This window comes from Oreochromis aureus, unplaced genomic scaffold, assembly GCF_013358895.1.
Source record: "Oreochromis aureus strain Israel breed Guangdong unplaced genomic scaffold, ZZ_aureus HiC_scaffold_24, whole genome shotgun sequence".
NCBI lineage: Eukaryota > Metazoa > Chordata > Actinopteri > Cichliformes > Cichlidae > Oreochromis > Oreochromis aureus.
Window position 1 is genome coordinate 86,870 of NW_024108808.1, and position 21,164 is coordinate 108,033.

The 21,164-nt window shown below is 40.4% G+C and overlaps 2 protein-coding genes and 1 long non-coding RNA gene across 3 annotated transcripts; all 3 read right to left on the minus strand.

Annotated features, from left to right (window-relative positions):
* LOC116335477 lies at positions 1 to 629 on the minus strand. The gene is made up of 3 exons (XR_005610620.1): positions 599 to 629; positions 128 to 286; positions 1 to 49 (listed from the first exon to the last, which is right to left on the minus strand). It is a non-coding gene; the product is annotated as an uncharacterized LOC116335477 (long non-coding RNA).
* Positions 630 to 6,187: 5,558 nt separating this feature from the next.
* Positions 6,188 to 7,672, minus strand: LOC120436813 (SUN domain-containing protein 3-like). Its single transcript, XM_039607671.1, has 7 exons — positions 7,616 to 7,672; positions 7,450 to 7,508; positions 7,197 to 7,338; positions 6,983 to 7,107; positions 6,700 to 6,873; positions 6,485 to 6,574; positions 6,188 to 6,298 (listed from the first exon to the last, which is right to left on the minus strand). Exons 1-7 carry the CDS (start codon positions 7,632 to 7,634, stop codon positions 6,188 to 6,190), a joined length of 720 nt encoding a protein of 239 aa, XP_039463605.1. The 5' UTR covers positions 7,635 to 7,672.
* A 6,484-nt stretch (positions 7,673 to 14,156) lies between these two features.
* On the minus strand, positions 14,157 to 16,701 carry LOC120436828 (E3 ubiquitin/ISG15 ligase TRIM25-like). The gene is made up of 2 exons (XM_039607679.1): positions 15,731 to 16,701; positions 14,157 to 14,369 (listed from the first exon to the last, which is right to left on the minus strand). Exons 1-2 carry the CDS (start codon positions 16,520 to 16,522, stop codon positions 14,352 to 14,354), a joined length of 810 nt encoding a protein of 269 aa, XP_039463613.1. The 5' UTR covers positions 16,523 to 16,701; the 3' UTR covers positions 14,157 to 14,351.
* Between the last annotated feature and the right edge of the window lie 4,463 nt (positions 16,702 to 21,164).

Genomic DNA, 21,164 nt, shown 5'->3' on the forward strand with positions numbered 1-21,164 from the left:
GGAGCAGCAGTCTCACTTGCTGCAGGCATTATGAGTGGTTCTTCATCTGCTGATTACACAATTTGATTAAGTTTTAATATTTGTTACAAACATTTTATCCACAGAAATCAAGCTAGTGGTAACTTACCACAATCTACAGCGTCTTGTAGCTGCGCTGTGTTTGTGGAATCAGCTACTGCATGTACAGGCTCACTGGTGCCACACGCTGACATTGTGAGTGCTGTGTCATCATCATCTGATTCACTCTCACTGTCCTTTGTTTCAGCATCACTTAATGCAATTTCATCTGAGAAATTGTGGGAAAAAACACAAAAAAAACCCCAACACAAACACAAACCCCCAAAAACCTCACATTAACAACGACATTGACAAAATACAGAACAAATACTGAAATTATACTTTTCCACAGTACATAGTTTTACTATTTAAGGCCACCACTCTGCAGTTTGCCAAATGTTGCAAAGTGATGAAACAACAGACTTCAAGAACCTTAAATCATGGACATTTAACAGAATGGTCTGTGCTTTTAGGTTTTAATTCTGTTGATAAAGCATAATATTCAACTACTGCCCTAATATTTGCTCCTTTCAATACAAACCTTCAATTTCGATCTCATCCAGTGATTTCCCTGGATCTGGGAAAGATGTCCTTTTCCCAGTGTTAAAAGCAGTTTGGAAATCTTGGCCAGCTGTGTTGTGGGAACTGGTAATCTGTAGAATTCGCGGTGAACGCGAATATCATGACAGGAAATCTGCAACCTGATCAAGTTCATTGTTTTTCAAATTAAGGACTTGTGAGAGTGTGGCAACATGTTTTCTGAGCTGTGTCGATCTTAGATACTCAGGGTGCTTTGCTCCACACTGGTATGCATGAACACGCAAGGAGTCCATTCCTCTGTAATGACTCATTGATCGGGGTCTTGCAAAGAGGTAGATATTAGTGGCACAAATACCACAGTCAGGCCTCCTACTAACCAGTAGTGACAGAGCATCCAGCATGCTTGGTGTTAGCAGAACTGGAACATTTCTGTCTCTTTTTCCCATTATTTCTATTCTACAGAAATAGTTACAGAGTCTCTGTTCCATTTCTGAAAGCCCCATGGCAACATCTGTGTGGAGTGCTGTTTTGTCTCTTTCAAGAAAACTTTTGAGGCGCATCTTTGAAACCTCTCCAGAACGTCTTCGATTGAACACAATGATCTGTGAGAGTGTAACTTGTGCAAGTTGGGCATAATTCTGAGCTGTGGCTTCGTTCTCCAAGCTGCAAAAGGCACTTTCTGCAGATTTTGAAGGTAGTGATGGAGAATCCGAACATCTTCTGTAAAGGGCAATGTTGATGGCTTGTTAAACTTTGCCTCGCTCAGTGTGTTCAAGGCACGGTGAGACACCATCTCGGACCATTTGGAGACATACAACTTCTTGAACGCATCAGTGGACTTGATTAGGGCTTCATCCTCTGTCATGAGGGCACGACAATGGATAATGTCAGACATTTTATGCAGTGTATGTCCCAGTTTCAGCGCAAGGCTTGGAGTTTTGTATGACAGTGTCTCTTCATCAAAACCTGAAACTTTCTTTACTGCTTGCACAACTCTCTGGAAGTTAGCAGGCTTAATAGCTTCTTCCATGTTATGCACTGAGAATTCTGTGCACGAGACACAACAACAAACGCCCCGCTTCACGAAGCTTCTGTCGTATATAATCATACTTTGTAGGGTCTTGTCCATGTTTATTGTAGAGGACTGGGCAAACTGAATAACAGTAAAGTCATTTCGCACAGCTGAGGCAATCTCATCTTGTTTCATAACAGCAAGAACCTTCCACACTCCACTTGACACCTGCGGATAACACTGAGACTCCAGAGTTAAAGCCAGGCCGAGTACTTTGGTTCTTCCAGGTTCTTTATCTGTGTCATCTTTTGGTTTGTTAGGACATCTGCGGACATGTCTCCAAAGATCCTTGCGAACATACATCCCTTGACAATAAAAGCAATGAGCAAACTTTCCCTCTACTGCTTTAATCTTGGGTCTTCTCTTCACTTTCAGTGGTCCCACTCCACCATGCAAAACTGCAGCATTATGCTTAAAATTTCCTTATTTCTCAATTTCTCTAACAAGCTTTTACGCTCGTTTGAGTCTCTAGGCAGGAAAATGCATGCACAACATCAGGAGCTGTTTTGTGCGTTTTCAGGTGGCGGGAAATTTTAGCTTGTGGTTTGCCACAAAAATAGCAGTAATTTCTTTTACTTAAAGTCATTTTTTCTGATTCAGTTTCGCAAAGCTCACTTTTATCTTCTGGCTTGTCTTTTGTCAAGTTGTGGATTAAATTTGTTGAATCTGATTGTTCATGCGCTTTGGAGATGTCATCTTGGCATAGCAGACCTTTTGATGTGCTTGGCAATAATGAGATGTCTTTATCTGAATCTTCATCATATGACTCTGAATCTGGCACATATTCTTCTTCTGATATGCTGTGGTTGCCATCATCATCGCTTGATATTTGATCCAGAACTGAATGTGGCAATCCATCCTCCCCTGAATATTCAGAAATTTCTTCTTTCTGGAATGTAAGAATAAAAGTTATTTTAATTGATCAATACTTTAGACAGGTAAAAAATAAACTGAAAAAGTCAAGCCAAATATGAATGGGATACACACCTGTGTTGACTGGTGACAATTCTGATTTGCCAATTTTGCAAGGCAGGATTTGTGCCAGACCCTAAACAAACTGAAACACATTTTGATAGACTTAATTTAGCTTTGCAGTTCTATTTAAGTGAAGTAGTTTTTTGTCAAAGCATTGCAGTAATGTCAAATGCTGAAAAAAACAAAACAAACTGTTCACACTTAAGGATATTTTAATGACTACACATACACTGCAGGCAGCAGAACGTTCCCCACGGCATCTCCAGACTGTCACATGTGCTCAGTTTGAACCTCCTTTCAGCTGTGAGGAGCATAGGGTGCCAGTGCCGGAGTTGCCAAACTTTGTGTTTTCTGGCAAATGACAAACGTCCTGCATGGTGTTGGGCTGCAAGCTCAATCCCCACTTGTGGACGCTGGACCCTCAAGCCATCTGACCATTTGAGCAGACAGATGCACATTTGTGGCCTGTTTGAGGTCATTTTGCAGGGCTCCTCTTGTTCCTCCTTGCACAAAGGTGGAGGTAGCAGTCATGCTGCTGGGTTGTTGCCCTCCCATGGCCTACTCCACATCCAGGTAGCACCTCCATGCTCTGGACACTACACTAACAGACACAGCAAACCTTCTTGCCACAGCTCACATTGATGTGCTACACTAGATGAGCTGCACTACCTGAGCCACTTGTGTGGGTTGTAGACTCTGTCTCATGCTACTACTAAAATGAAATCACCACCAGCATTCAAAAGTGACCATAACATCAGCCAGAAAGCATAGGTGCTGAGAAGTGGTCTGTGTTCAACACCTGCAGAACCAGTCCTTTATTATGGTGAATTGACTATAATTTCCACTTGTTGTCTACTCTATTTGCAAAACAGCATGTGAAACTGGTTGTCAGTGTTACTTCCTAAGTGAACAGTTTGATTTCACAGAAGTGTGAATGACTTGGAGTTACATCGGATTGTTTAAGTGTTCCCTTTATTATTTTGAGCAGTTTATGTTATGGAATGGGGAATTGAGGACAATCCCAAGTATACCATTTTACAAGGTCCTGCAACAAAGAGGTAATACTACATTTCTTTAATTAGACGTGACCACCCACTGATTAAAAAGGGAGCAGTGTTCATTTCAGGTAGTCTTAACTTGTTGAACTCTATTAATGCTTTTTACTATATACTGTACCTATTCACTAAATGTCTCACCTTTGCACTTATAGCCAAGCCACTTGAGGGAGGAAACCGGTCCCACACACTGAATGCACTTGTCCAAAGATGATATTGTTGTGCACACCAGACGATGACTGTGACACTGTTAGCAAAATATTGCAACATTTATTTGTTTTGGACAGTTGGAAAGGTGAGGTGTTTTCAATTCAGTTGCAGATATCAACTAATACACTTCATCCCAGTATAAAATTTGAACGCAATCAACCTCTTCACTTTTTTTCTACTGGAACCATTTTACTGGGATTAGGGAATTGATTCTTTCACTTTGTTGTTATCTAGAATAGTTAATTGACTTAAAACACTGCAACTTCTTAAAATGGCACATGCATTCTTATCTGTGTGGAGTGGGTCAGAGTAAAAAAAAAAAAAACAACAACAAAATTTATAAAACAATCCTTCCTTATTTGCTTATCCTTGCGGCTGGAACCTCTATTCCAAATATGGTGGGTGCACAATGCCTCTCACCCGACTTGTATCTGCCAACTACAACTTCCGCCCAAAGACATGCAGTTAGTGGGGTTTGCTGGACTGGTAATTCTAAATTGCCCATAGGTGTGACTGTGTTAGAGTCTGTCAATGTGATACCTTGCGACAGCCTCTCACTCCAATTAACAACTGATTCCGTGGCAATCATCCATCCTCTTTCACTTATCCTTATCAGGATTGTGGGGTAGCAGGTTTGGGGCCTATACCAGCTACCAAAGGGCAGTACAACCTGGACAGATCACCAGTCTAACATGGAAGGACAGGCATTTGCATCCACACCAAAGGGCAGTTTTGAATCATCAGTTAACCTAACCCCATAAGCTACATCTTTGGACTGTGGGAAGAAGCCAGAGTACACAGCCAGGAGAACCCATGCACTACAGCAGTAAAAAGTGCCTAAAACAAGTAAAGCAGTTGTATAGTACTATCTTAATGTTCAAGCCTGAGTTTCAAACCATTTCAACATAGAAACAAAGCACATGCAGTCAGTTCTGCGTGCTGTAGGTCAAACTGTCAAAAAATAAGAGAAGACCCTCCTAAAACCAGAGTGATGTCACCATGAAGCAAACTTTGACGGAGTCCCCAATAACAGTGTGGTCCTCCTAAGTCACATTTGGGTGGTTACACACACACACACACACACACGTTATCCAGACTTGCACTTTGAAACAATGAAAAGGACCTACAAGCCATGGTCCATGTAAATCACATTACACCCAGGTGACTGCACACACACACACAGCATCCATAGAGAATGATGATAGATTAAATTATTAGCTCATTAAGTGGTACACTGGATTATATTTACCCTTTCAGGCTCTGGATGTTTCAGGTCCAGATCATTGTTTGGAATGCAGTTTGGTTGCGGCTTTAGGCAGCTCACAGTCTTCTCAATCTGGCTGGTCTCAGTCTTCGTGTGTAACAGATAGAGAATGAAGACAAAAAGAACAGTAATCTGACAGTTACTAAAAATGCATCACTCAAGAGGATGAATAAACCATTTCACTATCGGAAAATAGCGTAAGGTACACATCGTGCATGAGAAACATTCATTAAAATCTGTCCTAGGTCAATGTTACCTCTTCAGAATCTTGCACTGAAGAAGAATGCATGGCTTCTGAGCCTTGCTGAGGCATTTCTTCATCAAGATCCTGCAACAAAGAAGCCATAGTGTTATCGCGCTTGTTTAATATACATTGACAATTAAGAATAACAGAAAACATGAAAAATATCTTCTTACAATTTTATTGATTTTGTTTTTAAAATATCTCAAAATTTTCAGAGGAGAAAATTTAGAGAATTGTTTTGTTTTACAAAAAATGTAATTCAGTCCAAATGAGTTCATGTTATGTAGGGCCAATTCACAATAACACAGTGCTTAACAAAACCAGTAGACCAGAATTACAGGTTTAAGAAATTTGGAGTGTTCTTATTTTTATGACGGGTGTTGTAATAAATTTGTTAAGCACTGTATATGTAAAGTAAAAACCCTACAGTATAAGAGATGGAAAACCCCAACAATCAGATGATCTCCTTTGAGCAAACACTTGGCAACAGTGGGGAGGAAAAACTCCCTTTTAACAGGAAGAAACCTCCAGCAGAGCCAGGCTCAGGGAGGGGCAAGTCCTCTGCCATGGCTGGTTGGGGGTGAGGTGAATCAGACTGCAAACATCTTAATCAGACATGTCTTACCTGGTAGGATGGATGTTTGCTGGAAAAAAATGGGGTTAAATGGACATTGTTTTCTAATGCAATTATTTCAATATGTTTTGGAGTCTGATTCACTGTCACATTTTCCCTCTCTTTTCTTATATATTTGGAGTTCATGAGAAGCTGGTTATGTCAGCTTTCCATGAACTCCGAAGCTGTACAGACAGGAATACTTGTGGTTGCCCAAGTTGTTCAACACATGCAGCGTGATGTAGCGGATGACATCTACTTTGTGGTCCTGAGAGACAAAAAAAAACAGGTCTAGTTAGTTGGATAAAAGTTTTTTGAGTCTCGACAGGATGATAAATTTTGGGATACTTTGATTATTATGAGGGAGGATATACAGATAGCAAGGGGTGCTAATCTCTAAGTACTCTGGATAGAAAAGTCGATGTGCATGTGTCTAATGGCAGAGTGTACTCACGGGTATCCTGAATGTCTGCAGTGGATCTCCATTTTCATCATATAGAAATGTTCCCAGGTGGACGCCACTGTCGCCTAACGCTCTCTTTCCCTGAAAAGACAGAAATGAATACATATAAAGTTGTCCTCTATGTACATGTATGCTAAATGCAACAGTTCAACATTGGTGCAGTGATGGGATGTGTGCACAGTGAAATCCAGAAATCTGTGACTTACAAACACTGAAAACATCCTGGGAGCACTGGAGATCTTTCCAGATGGTGACACCATCTTAGAAATATGACCCAGTGTCACATGACTGATCGTGATGCTGTGGGAGAGCTCAATTGTTAAATGTCCCTGGGAGCCTGCAAAACTCCAACACACTCCTGGGACCATGGGTGCTCGACCCTGAAGAGAAAAAGAAAAACAGAGCTCAGTACGGACCGCTAGTGTTTGACTATTAAACTGTGCAGATGTGTGAGATGTTATGTTGTTGTTTTGTGGAAGTAGATTATACCTGAATAACCACTCTTGGGCTTACACATGGTGGTTTTGCAGGTATTAATGTAAGCCCCCACAGCTTCAATCCAGACTGTTCTGGAAGGTAGGATGCTGAAGACTGTTCTTTTACCATCTTTGCTCCTGTAGGCAAAAACACAGAGTGAGAAAGGAATTGCAAAACAACAACAAAGAAATTCTTACATGACTTCTGATCAGATTTCATGTCTTACCCAGTCCCTCCAGAGCAAAGTTGGGCATCCTGTCCCCAACTGGAAGAAGGAAGTCCATCCTTTTTTTAATGTCCATGAACTCCCTTTGCAGCTGTTGTAACTGCCTTTCCACCTGTTCATGTTCGCTCATTAAGTACTGCAACTGAGACGAGGCCATTTATGTTATATGTAAAAGCTTTATGGTAACATTAAACCGGCATTATCTGAAAATTAAAATCAGTTTTATATTATGAGCTTCATATGTTTTTCATACCTTACTCATGAACGGGGTGGAAAAGTCCATTTTGGGCCCTCCAATACCGAAAATCAATCCTGGTGGGTGAAGAGAAACACAAAATAAAATGAGACGCTTAATCCAGAAGAAAAGCACATAGTACTACTAGAAAGACTGTAACTGTTTGTGGAAGGAGATCATTTACCAAAACACAACGCCAGCATGAGGACCAAAAGTCCCAATGCCTTGGTGGCTCCAAAGAGACCTCACCTGTCACACCTGAGAGTCAGCTAGAAACTCACAGTAACGTTTACATCATGCAAAGACTGTCAGACTCTGAAATACTGTAAATGATCAGTGACTTAGGTTAACAATAAACATTAAACAGCACCTCTCTGTCTGTGTGTCTGTGCTGAACATCTATTATCAGGTTTGAGTCAGGCTGCATCAGCTGAATCTGTTATTCGTAGATATCAGTGTTTTTTGTTCAGGTGTGGGAAAAATACTTAGGAGTACACACTCCGTGACCGTTAATATGAAGGTGGTGAGGAGATGGACCTGATTAATCCTAACTGTTTACAGTTAAGGAACATATTCATATTTAATTGAAATATGAACCAATGATTTTTTGATAAATTTGTGATCATTTTTTGATTACTGATTCCAAGATGCTCTTTATGGAAATCCTGTTTTTGTCATTTTAATTCTCTTTTCAGTTTGCAGGGCAGCTCTCTCTATTTGCATGTTCATGTTTGTCATTACAGTTTCATTTGTTAAGAGAATTATGAACTTCACATTGTGTATCTGATAGGGCTGTCAAAGCTAACGTGATAATAATGCATTCATGCATTTTTTTTTAACACCTTTATTTTTTTTGATGCAGAATTAACGCACTCACACACTCCCAGCCTGGGACCTTTGGCCCGCTCTGTTCTTTTGGAAGTCAGGAAGTGACGCAGCAGTTGTAGATGGTGAGCAGAAATGGATAAAGAAAAGGTTCTTTTGAACGGCAAGTTCAATTTTAAAGCAAAGCCAGATGGATCTCTTGATAAGACCTTAGTAATCTGTATTTACTGTCGATGTGAACTGAGTTATAAGTACGTCCAGTCTGAAATACCACTTACTAGCCAAGCACACAGATGACACAGAGAGCCCTCCTCCCTCTCGCCAAAGGCAAAACGTGCTGTATAGCTTTCAAAGGAGACGGCTGGTAAATTCTACAACCAAAAAACTTTCCAGCCATAGCAAAATGGGCAGCTACAGCTTGCAGGCCGATTAACATCGTGGAGGATGAGGGGTATGAATTGCCTTCGAGAGCCACCACTGTAACCGAGATAGAAAACTTGTATGAAGACGAGAAAGCCAAAGTGGAGGAGGCTTTGGGGCAGACCAACACGGTTGCACTCACCGGAGACTATCGGACTTCTCTAAGTAATCACAGTTACCTCGGGGTAACAGCACATTATTTTTCACCACAGTGGGAACTGAACATAAACATAATCAGCACTTTCCTATGTAAGAAGTGGTGTGTGTGTGTGTGTGTGTGTGTGTGTGTGTGTGTGTGTGTGTGTGTGTGTGTGTGTGTGTGTGTAAAGTAACTGAACCTTAGGTGAGTAAATGTAACAAATTCTCAATGAAGTGTGTTTCTCTATTATTGCAGGTGTATAACTGAACTTCTGGGAGGGGAGAAGTTTATTGCCTCCTCAGTGGTGTTGCCAGCTTTGTGTCGCCTGTGGTGAGTGATGGAGGTCTCTGAGGATGACCCAGCTTACATGGTTAAATTCAAGGAGACCTTCAAAGCAGAAACGGAGAAGCGCGAGGAAGAAACTAACATCATGTGGCTCAGGGTTGCAACGGCACTGGATCCTGGGTTTAAGGATCTTAAGTGTCTGAGCAGACCTGACAGGGCTGAGGTGTGGCGCTCGATCAGTGCGTTGCTGAGAGAGAGGCAGAGGCCTGCACAGCCTGAACAACCAGCAACATACGAGCCATCTAAGAAAAGATCAGCTCTCATGCTTGTTTCAGAGTCTTCATCTGATAAAGAGGAAGACTGTACTGAGACGTGTGGGCGACACAGGACAGAGCCAACTAATGACATAGAGGACTGTCCCCAGAAATGGTGGCCCAAACATGAAGGGGCACATGGTGAGACACACAGTGACATCCACACCATATGAGAGGTGATTTTCACTTTCTGGGCATGTTGTTCAGAAGAAATGAGCTGCACTGTCATCTGAAAATGTCACAATACTGTTTGAGCAGCTGGTTCAGTGCAAAGAAACAAAAGTAATAGGGACGACCCATATACTGTATGTTTTAGCTCTTTTCTTTTGTTTCTTCTTTGTGGTGTTTCAATGTTCGTGGTTTTTTTTATCAGGAAAAAAGAAGAAGGAAGAAGCTTGGGTTGCTCAGTCTCTGCTAAAAACAACTGGAGAGCATAAAGAAGCTCAGCCAAACTGTTTTATTCAAAGACACTGGGAGTGTAAGCTATAGCCTAACTGCACTTTATAGGCTTATGTATTACACTCCAACTGTTACATATGCATTTTATTGTATGTTTTTTTAATGTGTATTGTGTCTCCCTGTTTTGAACCCACTTGGCCCTAGTATCTAATCAAAGAGACTTTGATAAGTCTGTCTCATTCCTTTGCCCCATGAGAGCTGGAATAAACATATATCCTCTTAATTCTAGGTTAACAAACTTCAGCTAAATCTTGAAACAGTAGAGACAGGTAGAAATAGGATCAGATTATGTTCAGACCATCATATTAAAAAAGAAACTACAGCATGCTCTATGTGCTTTTTGCAAATGCTTCCAAACCACAGTCAAGCAGCCCAGTCTCATAAATAGGTAACAGAAATGTCTGTGATGTAGACGTGTACAGTGTAGTCTAAGCATTAAAAGATCATAAATGACACAGTAACATTCATGTAAAACTAATTTTAATGGCAAATGATCAGGCACTTTATAGATTTTAAAAGAAAGGATCTGAAATCAACACTTTTTAAAACAGTATCTTGGGGTGTAGGTGGTCATAAAAATAGGAAACATCTGAACAATTTTCAATAACAAACTGTAGCGTGCAGCAATATTACACATCTGCCAACAACAATACAGGTTTCAAAGTTTTTGATCAAGTGTGTTGATGTGGCGGAGGTGTGGTCCCTGGCTCAGCTGCAGGGGAGGGGTGGTGCCTGGGAGGCAGGTGAGGCCACAGGTGGTGGCGATCGTGCTGATGGCAGTCTCTCTTTTTCCTTTATAGTGAGGCGAGAGACCAGGGCGTGGGTGCAGAGACCAGCTCTGAGCAGACTGTGTGTTTGTGCCTGTGCAAGTTGGCAATAAAGGTAACAACATGTTGTGTGTTGGGTCCCTGTTACAATCACCATGTATGTTTATATGGTTAAGTAATGAAGACGACCTTCATTACACTCCAATCCTGCACCACACACACACACACACACACACACACACACACACAACCCCGTTCAGCTATCTTAGTGAGGACCCTCATTGACATAATGGTTTCCCTAGCCCCTTACCCAAACCCTAACCATTAAAAATGAATGCCTAACCCTTACCCTAAACCTAACCATAACCTAATTGTAACCCTGACACTAAAACCACGTTTTGAGCCTCAAAAATGGCTTTAAATGCCTTCAAAAATGTGAGGACCGGGTTGTGTGTCCTCACAAGTGACTGCTGGTTCTCACAAGTATAGTAGAATGCAGATTTCGGTCCTCACAAAGATAGCTAGACAAGAACACACACACACACACACACACACACACACATCATGGTCAGACTCTTGGTGAGGTCTGTTATTAGAATCACTGTTACTCTATTTTCGGATTCACTATACTGGTTAACTTAAACATATTTATTTTTATTTATTTTCAACATGCCAGTATTGATAAACTGAGCATAATTAAACCTCAGTGAAACCACATATAAGTTCTGGTAACTGGCACATATTTATGTTTAATATGTTGTTTTATATTTGGATCAGTTTCAGGTGTTTGTGCGACTGTGTTAACCATCAGTAAAACCACATATAAATCACACTTCTGTGTTTAACAATTGCAACACTTGATGCTGTTTTTCTGATTCAGGATTATGTGTGTGATGAGTTGGCCACACAGTTCTTATCTTTCTGCTTCACACACACAAAACTGCCGAGGTTGAAGCTGGCTTCAGTCTCTTTCTACCCCAGGTCTCACCACATTTCCAAAATGTAAACTCTGAGTCTCATAAGAAATGTGGTTCAAAAGATGTGCTGATCTATGAATGCATCCTTACTGAAAGCTAAAGATGTCCAGCAGACAAAAACAGCAGCTGAATGAACAGTTATCATGAGCGAGTGTACAAACACTATCACAGGAAATAACAGAAATAAACGGTAGTTTCCATTTATACCTGTAGTGTTTTTTCAGCATCTTCCAATATGTAAAAATATGATTTCATTGTATCTTAAACAAATACAAACTTCTTTCTTTTCCCAGAATTTAGACAAATGAACAAAAAATAAATGATTATTTATTTAGGTATTAAAATAGGAAAAATCAGTTTAAATTAGAGAACCATTAAAACAAGAAATTAGCACAGAAATGCCAAAACACAAAAACAGAACAATAAAGTGTCTTTAAAAATGATCCAAAAACAGTTGTAGGAGCAGTTTTATGAACCATGTTCTGTTAATATACTGACTAACCAGCAGCAACACTCTGACTCAGTGTTTCCATCTGTGTTTATTTCCATCTTTACAGTCAGGCAGAAACATCTCACAGCAGCTGGAAAAACCAGTGAGCACACTTTAGAGGAAAAAAGTGAAAGTTGATGTTCAACTGTAAAATATTCTCTGTAATGTAAATTGTTCTGCTCTCTGACAAACCATCAGAGGTGCAGCACGTGTATCATTTGGTGTTTGAAGCAGAAACAAAAGCAAAGAGTTAAAGGAAGACACATTTGAAGAAGAAGGAAAATGAAAACAAGACGTCACTGAGCAACAACCTGACAGAACGAGAGCCAACAGTTTACTATCAGAACTGAGGCTGATCATTAACAGGGAGCAGCAGGTAACAAGGTCATCAGCAGTGGAGGAAAGTATGGAAGTAATACTCAGCTTCATATTTGAAGATACTCGAGTATCTTAGCTGCAGGTCTGGAACAATGGTTTTATTTCCTTTCCCATTAAACGTCTCACACAGCCCCTCATCTGTGACCCTTAGCAAACCCACTGGATATCTACCTGTACATAAAGGAGATCAGATCAGTTCCATCTAGACCAGCTGTAACAGGAAAATGCTGCTTACACTTTGATGCATCAGTTTCAGTTTGTCATATAAGACAATATATCAGATTGAGGCATTATTTTCCTGCAGTGAGTAAATCTACTTTGTACTTTACTCTTTTCTTTTAGGTAAAGGGTCTAAACAGTACTTGTACACTGTGGAAATCCCATAAGAACGTCTCCTGAACTCTGAAAAATAACAAAACAAAGACTAAAAGGAGGTCATGGGTGCTGATGATGATGATGATGAGGAGGAGTAGCATGCATTTAAAAAGTGACTGATGTCCTAGAATACAACAGAACAGTGTCTCTAGAAACGTATGAAAACATGACAGTCTTGCATTAGTTTGTATTCTTACGATTTCAAAAAACGAGGGAAAAAATCTCCTTGAAATTCACAATTCCTTTTTGTTATTTCTTAGTGTGTGACGTATTTTATTGCCTTTATGATTGGTGCAAACAGTTTCCTGATTCATAATGGAAATAGATTTTAGACACAGGAGGAACACGCAGTGATCAGCAGGAGCAGCTTGGAGTCCAGTCTTCTTCACACTGAGGAGGGACATATATGCAGGAACAGTTGTCATAACTGTTACAACCACCAGATGGCGAAAGAGTCCCACTGCAACTTTAAGCCATGAAGGATGTGTCTTGATGTTTGCTTGTGATAAATCTGCTTTATGTGAGTCTTTCAGAAAGTAACAGTAATATGTCTGATTATATGTCTTTAATCAGTAAAGTCTCGCTTTGCTAGAAATAAATCAATAAATAATTGTAAACATGCAGCTGTATGTTAGAAGTCAAAGGGTCCTTAAGTCTTCTGTAAATTGACGGGGATCAAATGAAGGACACAAGTATCTGTTCTTACTCTAATAAATGCTGCTTTAATAGCCAACAGACTATTTTCCTTCCTCATCAGCAGTAAACAGCTCGACTCCGTCTGTGCATTTGTGTCCTCCATACTTGTTCACACAGACATCTCAGGCTTGATGCCACGATGCAGTGTAGAAACCTGACAACCCTCTGACTCATGTTCAAATGTTCAAGGACATTTCTCAGGATCATGTATGACCCCTTTTGACATTTGGACTTTCATTAATAATATTTCTGTTTCTGAGTCATTTTGTGGAGACTTCTGTCCAACGTAGTGTCCAAATGAAGCCTGAAGCTTTTCTTCAGCCTCTTGTCAGATGGTCAGCAACAAAACTCTGTTCCAACCAATGTCTGATTAGAGATGAGACACAGCAGCTGACCAAATGATCATTTCATGCTGAAGACATCCTCAGACAGAATTAAATACATATATAAACACAGCCTGGTGCCAATAACACAGCTAATGACACTGCTGTATCACTGGCTTTACTGATTAAAGACCATATCTGAAGGAAATCTTTGAACACAACAGAAAGTGACCTTTTAAACCTGCGACACTGATGCTGCATTCAAGGACCATTACAAACATCTGAAAGGACTTAAGAACATCAAGAAAATGTGACTTGTTTCTCTGTAATGAAGCTGTTTTAGTGAAGAAAGTTGAAAGGTCACAGAGCGACTGCTGAATCTTCTGCTCTAAACATGAACTCTGAACTTTGTGATGCTTCAGGAGGAAAACTGCTTCAGTTATTCTCTCAGATTAGTTTCATATTTTCTGCATCAGATTTGAGTGAGATCCTGGAATGAAGACAGAAGAAAAGACTTTGTTCAAAGTTTGATTTATAGTCAAACCTTCCAGTTTATTCACACAATAAAACATCAACACAATATATGAATTCATTCATTAAAATCACAGTTTTTCCTCATTTGTTTGATGATTTTGACAAAAACAAACACAAACACACACACATGGTCTGACATACTCATAAAGAGAAATGTCAACATTTTTCAATACAAATATTCCAGAAACATTTAGAGGATAGAGAAGTTTACATTTTCATGTGGAGAAATATTTTAGTAAATGAAAATGATGAGCAGTGATAGCCTCCATAAACAGTCACAGGAAAGATCTCCTTTAAAAACTCAGAAACATCAAGAGAACAACTAGAAGATGTGGAGGTACCACCCATAATGTTTGACTGACAGCTGATCTCTGTGCAGAAATGATGGAGAGAAAATAAAATGAAACTAAAATACAGATTTAAACCCACAATATGAAAGACTTCAGTCTATTTCACTTTAACAAACTCAGCAGTGGCTCCATGATGACAAGGCATCAGTCCAGCATAGAGCGGCTGAGTGAATGTGGTCTGGACTCTGTGGAGGAGAGTCATGGTTTCAGAGACGCTGTAGAAGGACAAAATACCTGCTCTGTGATCCAGGTACACTCCTACTCTGGAGGAACAAGGACCTGAGACACGAGTTTGGATGTTGTTGTACCGAAATGTATAACTGCTGTTGTTACAATATAATGACCAAGACTTGTCATTATGTCCAAGCCAACATTTAGTCCCTCCTTTTCTGCTGATATTCTTGTATGCGACTGCTACATAAACTCCTCTCCCTCTCCACTCCACCTCAAAGTAACAACGTCCAGTCAGACTCTCTCTACTCAGGACCTGCCATGATCCAGTGAATCTGTCTGGATGATCAGAATAAGACTGTTGTTGATTCATGGCTGTTACTTTTCTGTTCCCCTCTGATAATAAGAGCCAGTTGTATGCTGTGTTTGGATCCAGCGTGATTTCACATGAATATTTTAAGCATTCAGCTCTGGTCTTTGGCTCTGGTGGGTCTGACAGTAAAACATCCACTTCAGTGACTGTCAGTGAGATGTTTGTCCATTCCTCTCTCAGAATGTCCTGTAGTTTATCTCTGACCTCTGACACAGCTGCTGTCACATCCTCAAAGTAGCTCAGAGGATGGATATTGATGCTGGATGAGTCTGTAGACTCACTGAGTGCTGACAGTGAGGGGTAGTTGTGTAGAAACTGGATGTGATCCTCTGTGTGTGAGAGCTGCTTCAGCTCAGCATCTTTCCTCTTCAGCTCAGTGATCTCCTGCTCCAGCTTCTCCTCAAGCTCTTTGACTCGACTCACTTCAGTTTCCTGCTGGGATCTGATCTGCTGCTTCACATCAGAGCTTCTTTTCTGGATGAGCTGGATCAGCTCAGTGAAGATCTTCTCACTGTGCTCCACTGTTTGATCAGCAGACTGATTGATGGCCTCCACCTCCTGTTGAAGCAGCTTCACATCTTTCTCTCTGTCCTGGATTCTCTGCTGGATGTTTTGTCGACTCACCTCCAGCTCTCTCTGCCTCTCAGTCCTTTCTGCTGCAGCTGAGACTGTGTCGTGGCCTTTATGTTCATCCACAGAGCAGAGATAACAGATACTCTGCTGATCAGTACGGCAGAACATCTTCATCACCTCATCATGACGAGAGCAGATGTTCTCCTGGAGCTTCTTGGAGGGCTCCACCAGCTTGTGTTTCTTTAATTGAACCACATCATAATGAGGCTGAAGGTGTTTCTCACAGTAAGAAACCAAACACACCAAACAGGACTTGAAGGCTTTCATTTTTCTTCCAGTGCAGACATCACAGGCCACATCTTCAGGTCCAGCATAGCAGTGATCAGCAGGAGCAGCTTGGAGTCCAGTCTTCTTCAGCTCCTCCACTAAATCTGCTAACATGGTGTTTTTCACCAGGACAGGCCTCGCTGTGAAAGTCTGTCTGCACTGAGGGCAGCTGTAGATTTTCTTCTTTTCCTCTTCATCCCAGAAGCTTTTAATACAGTTCATGCAGTAGCTGTGTCCACAGGGAATAGCCACCGGATCCTTCAGTAGATCCAAACAGACTGAACAGCAGAATTTTGTTTGGTCCATTTGATTCATGTGCTGTGCCGTTTCACCGTCTCTCAGTGACTGTCAGACAGTTTGACTTCCTCTGAACAGAAACAACCTCTGTGCTCTGAAGGGAAACAGATCTCTGCTCTTGTTCACCTCCTACAGGAAATGAGGCTCACCAGCAACTGCATTTACACCATGTTGTTTAGACCCATCCTGATACAGACACATCTGTGAAGGGAGGCGCTAAAGAAATACCCTGGCAGTGACAAGAGCGAGGGTGTGGTTTGTGTGGTTACAAAGTCTTAGAGCTCACATAGAGATTACAGTTGTTGTTTCAAGATAAACTACCACGGCTGCTGTACCCTCAACAAAATGCTTTGTATAGATGATTTAATGAAAGCATACTTCTTGATCTATTTTAGGTATAAGAAAACAGTTTTTTGTTTTGCCAGATGAACATGTAAAGAGTTTAAAATGGCTATCTCTCCAAATATAATATTGAAAATAATCAGCGAAAAACAGACACCTTCAAGAAATTTTTTGTTATGTTTGTATTTGTTAACCTGTCATTTAAATATTCTTGTTGAATCATGGCTGTTTCATGTAATGTTATTACACATGCGAACACTAGAGGGCACACTGCGCACTGGTGGTATCGAGCAGTGTTTTTGGGCACAGAGGAAGAATAAACGTTCTTGTTGGGAAGCTAACTCTAGGGCCCTTTCTCAGGCTGTGTCCCAATCCAGTGACCGCATGCTTCAGAGTATGCGCAGTTCGCGTACGACGTACTAGGAAGTACGAGAAGTGCGGAAGTCAGAGGCTTGTGAAATGGGACGGTCTGGTCTTCGTCGCGCTGCTCAGGTTGCCTAGCAACCTAAACGTTGCATACAGCATTGTTTGATAGAAATGAAGGAGAAAATGTTGTTTTGTTCATTAATTTTTTTATGACATCACTTTGATTAGTTGAGTATCTGAGGCTGAGACCACAGGACTGTAAAAAATGATTGTTGGGCTTCATTTCTGTACTGAACAGTCATTTCAAGATTAGTTAGTAAATAACAATTAGCTTAAGTTGTTCATGAGACTAAAGTCATCTCACTTTGGTAATGTAAATATAATATGGCCAATATTATATTTGTCAGATTATTATGATATATATATTACAGCAGTGAGCTTGAACTCTGTCAAAGATTCAAGTTGTAGTTATATATATTTCTTATCACCTTAAATCTTCACTCAAAGACAAGTACCTTTGACAGTGTGTGTGTATATATATATATATATAGATAGATAGATAGATGTATCATACATAAGAGACAAACATTGTTCTTTTAATATGTTGGCATTACTAAATGTGGCTCAATGCTCACATATGTGTAAAAAGAAAATGTACGAGCTGTGAAAACTTTCTGATAGAATGAAGAGTAGACTGATGTCAAGAGATTTATTCTAAATGACACTTCTTCAGCTGAGAGTCTAAGAGTGAAGAGACACACACTGCAGATCTTTACTTGCAGAGGCGGTCACAGAACGCTCACACCAGAGTGGGGGCCCTGTGATGCGCGCTCTGTTCTTGCACTTGTCTTTATTTATATGCAAAATAATACAACAGTGAATACGTCTATTCATAGGCAGAGGAAAGTTAGTGCGTAGGGAGTGAAGATAAGAGTGGTTTAGGTGTATGCGTGTGTGTTGTGAGATTCAGAAGGACGCGGCCTCTCTTCTTGTTAGGGAGCGTCAGATAAGAGTGTCCAGCTCTTCCTCTTCCTGGCAGGAGTGAAATAATAACAGCTTATTCAGCTGTGAGAAAGAATTTATAAAACAGTCCTGTAGTGGACAACAGTCTAAGTCATCATAAGGTCATCATACAGTATTCTATCATATGCAAACTTATATCATTAAAAGCTTATACTGACTACTAAGTACAATTTTCCATTGACAACTGATATATTAAATATTCCTTTATTGGGTGAGAAAAATCAGACCATGTCATAACTGCTTTAAGTCATACAGAATAGATATCAGAGTGTGAAGAGTAGAAATATTTTACTGCTATTATTTGCTGCTATTTCTATAATCATCATTACCATTTCATTATTAATAGTGATGTTGCATGCAGATGCATTCAGATGTTCAAATATATTGGTATTATATTAGTCTTTATTACAGGTCCAGGAAGAACCACTTTAAACTGTTGAGTTGAATCTATAATTTTAAAGGCTTTTGAATGTTTTTATATTCTTACACTGAAGTCTTCAGTGGGTAAGAAACTGAGCTGCAGGGACAGGAAATATACTCTGTGTAAAGACAGGAAGTTACATGTTTTTGAAGTTGCATGCTTTTGCAGAAGTGAAACTGAAAGCAGAGTCTAAGTGCAAGCTAAGAGCAGGTTATTGTATTATGCATTTATATCTTTGGATTAAGCTTTTAGTAGAGGCTCTTGATTAAAACATTTATTCAACATATTACATATATAGTTCCAGTTAGGTTATTACATGTAAGGATGAGCCTCTGTTCTGGTGAAAGGTCAGAAGTGCAAAGGGTGAGATGAGAGAGCATTTAAGGACGAGACACATACACACACATAGTTTCAGTGGTGTACGGGCTGGCCTTCTGTCTGGTGGAAAGGTTACAAGGTCTAGCTGGGGAGCTGAGGGGTGAAACAGAGGGCAGCAGAAGCTGACACACGCATACACTCACACACACATTAGTTAGACTCATTTATATAGGTAAGAGTTTAATCATGTTTTGCTATAACTGCAAAGTTGGGGTGCGTACGTGTTAGTCTGTTCCAGGAAGTACACCAGATGTCCCAGAGATAAGCGACAGCGAAGGCGAGCGGAGGGGAAGCACCTGGGTTCGAGCCGAAGACAATGTTCTTTTTAAACTGTGTTCAAAGTTAACTGAACGGTTGTGGTTTTGGATTGACGTATGCTGTATTGAGTCTGCCTGGCAACAGAAGAAGGGGCTGTACTATTTTCACCCCTATAAAGTCTTTGTTCTGACTATTGTAAGTTAGTTCAACACTGCACAGTGTTGGACTCCACATGTGTAATTCATTAAAATGTCGTCTAATTGCGCCAGGCCGGGTCAGTGGTTATTATGGATTCCACCTCAATATCAGAACCTTAACAAGAGCCTTAAACAGGCTGACTTCTGCTAAATGGGCCAAACTGGGCAGAAAGTATACAAACACATAACATCCTTATAGAAATATGCTTATAGAAATATGATGTAACACTATAGATCAACTTACCTCAGAATATATAAAGCATATAAACAATTACAGCAATATGATGCAACAAACACAGCAGTGCTACTAATCCAAAATACTCAAAGCTTCATAGAACTGAAACAAACATTTATTTTTAGCTCCATTCTGCTGCTGATACATACTTTAGGTTTCTGAATATTAAACTTGTTGCTGCCTTTCATAGTGTGTAACTTGAAGGCCCTGAGTACTTTCTCCCACACTGAAAACACTGGAATGATAACATATTTGAACATTACCTAATAAGACTGATTCAGGACAGACAATTAGTTATTTTAAACTTTCCTAGCAGTCCTTCACAAACAGGGAACAGTCTGTCTATTCTCTCCATCTGTCAGCTGCTGCTGGCTCTTCCTCCTCCTCTTCCTCACACACTGCTGAGTTTGTCCTGGTGGATCATCAGGGGTGCAAAGCCTCACAGATGATGTGCAGCAGTGGGTCCCTCAGTCTGTCCTCACTCTGGACACTTGCAGTTGTCAGACATGGAAATCAAATGTGTGATAAGCTGCAGGATTCAAACACAAGTGTAACTTATAAACACATGTTCATACTTTTATTCCACAATCAGAGAAAGAAAAAGAGAGAGTGCAGGACAGACAGACAGGTGACAGTCTCAAGTGTATACACTGCTACAAAACAGCACAAGAGAAGGAGGATTTAGTGTTTGTGTTATTACGAGTGCTAAACAAGAAGAGCTCCCAGATGGTCCAGTGGACACATGTGTGACTCCTGTGATTAAAGCATCTTTCTTTCAGCTTAACGAGTGAACCGTCAGCTCGTTCAAACACACGTTAAAGTCCGTTTGGCTCGACACCACCGAACAGAGGCAGCAATATAACATAGCTAACATTAACAGTGCAGTGAAGAATCCTGCTTGTGCCGTGATATTCAGGACTGCAAACCGAGCAGCATCACCGACTTTCAGCTTGTTGTGTTTGTGGATATATGACTGACTTTAATTATCCATAAAATCATCACATTCTCTGTAGGATTAAGGTCAACACATACATATATATATGTATATATATATATATATATATATATATATATATATATATATATATATATATATATATATATATATATATATATATATATATATATATATATATATATGAGAGAAACGAATTCAAACGTGCTGCAGATGTGTGTCACAAGTTGATCTGGCTGTAGGCTGTGGCACTTGGCCAGAGGTGGCGCTGGTTGACTCGACTCCATGTTAGTGCACGCAAAGTAAACTGCTCGCTTTAGTTGTGAAGCAAAACGCTGAATTCGGAGAAATAAACCGTGCGAGGGGAACGATAACGACGACAAGAGTCTCCCGATCGTTTACTCTTGGTGTCCTGTGAACAACATCGGCGTGGTGTTAATTGTTTGCTGTTTTCGCGATCGCGTCGCGCGTGAGGATATCACCAG

Coding starts and splice junctions, on each gene's coding strand:
- LOC120436813 (XM_039607671.1), bottom strand. Junction 6,874..6,982: donor GCCCAAGAGTGGTTATTCAG/GTATAATCTACT, acceptor TTTTCTCTTCAG/GGTCGAGCACCCATGGTCCC. Junction 6,575..6,699: donor CCAGGATGTTTTCAGTGTTT/GTAAGTCACAGA, acceptor CTGTCTTTTCAG/GGAAAGAGAGCGTTAGGCGA.
- LOC120436828 (XM_039607679.1), bottom strand. CDS start 16,522: ATGAATCAAATGGACCAAACAAAATTCTGCTGTTCAGTCTGTTTGGAT.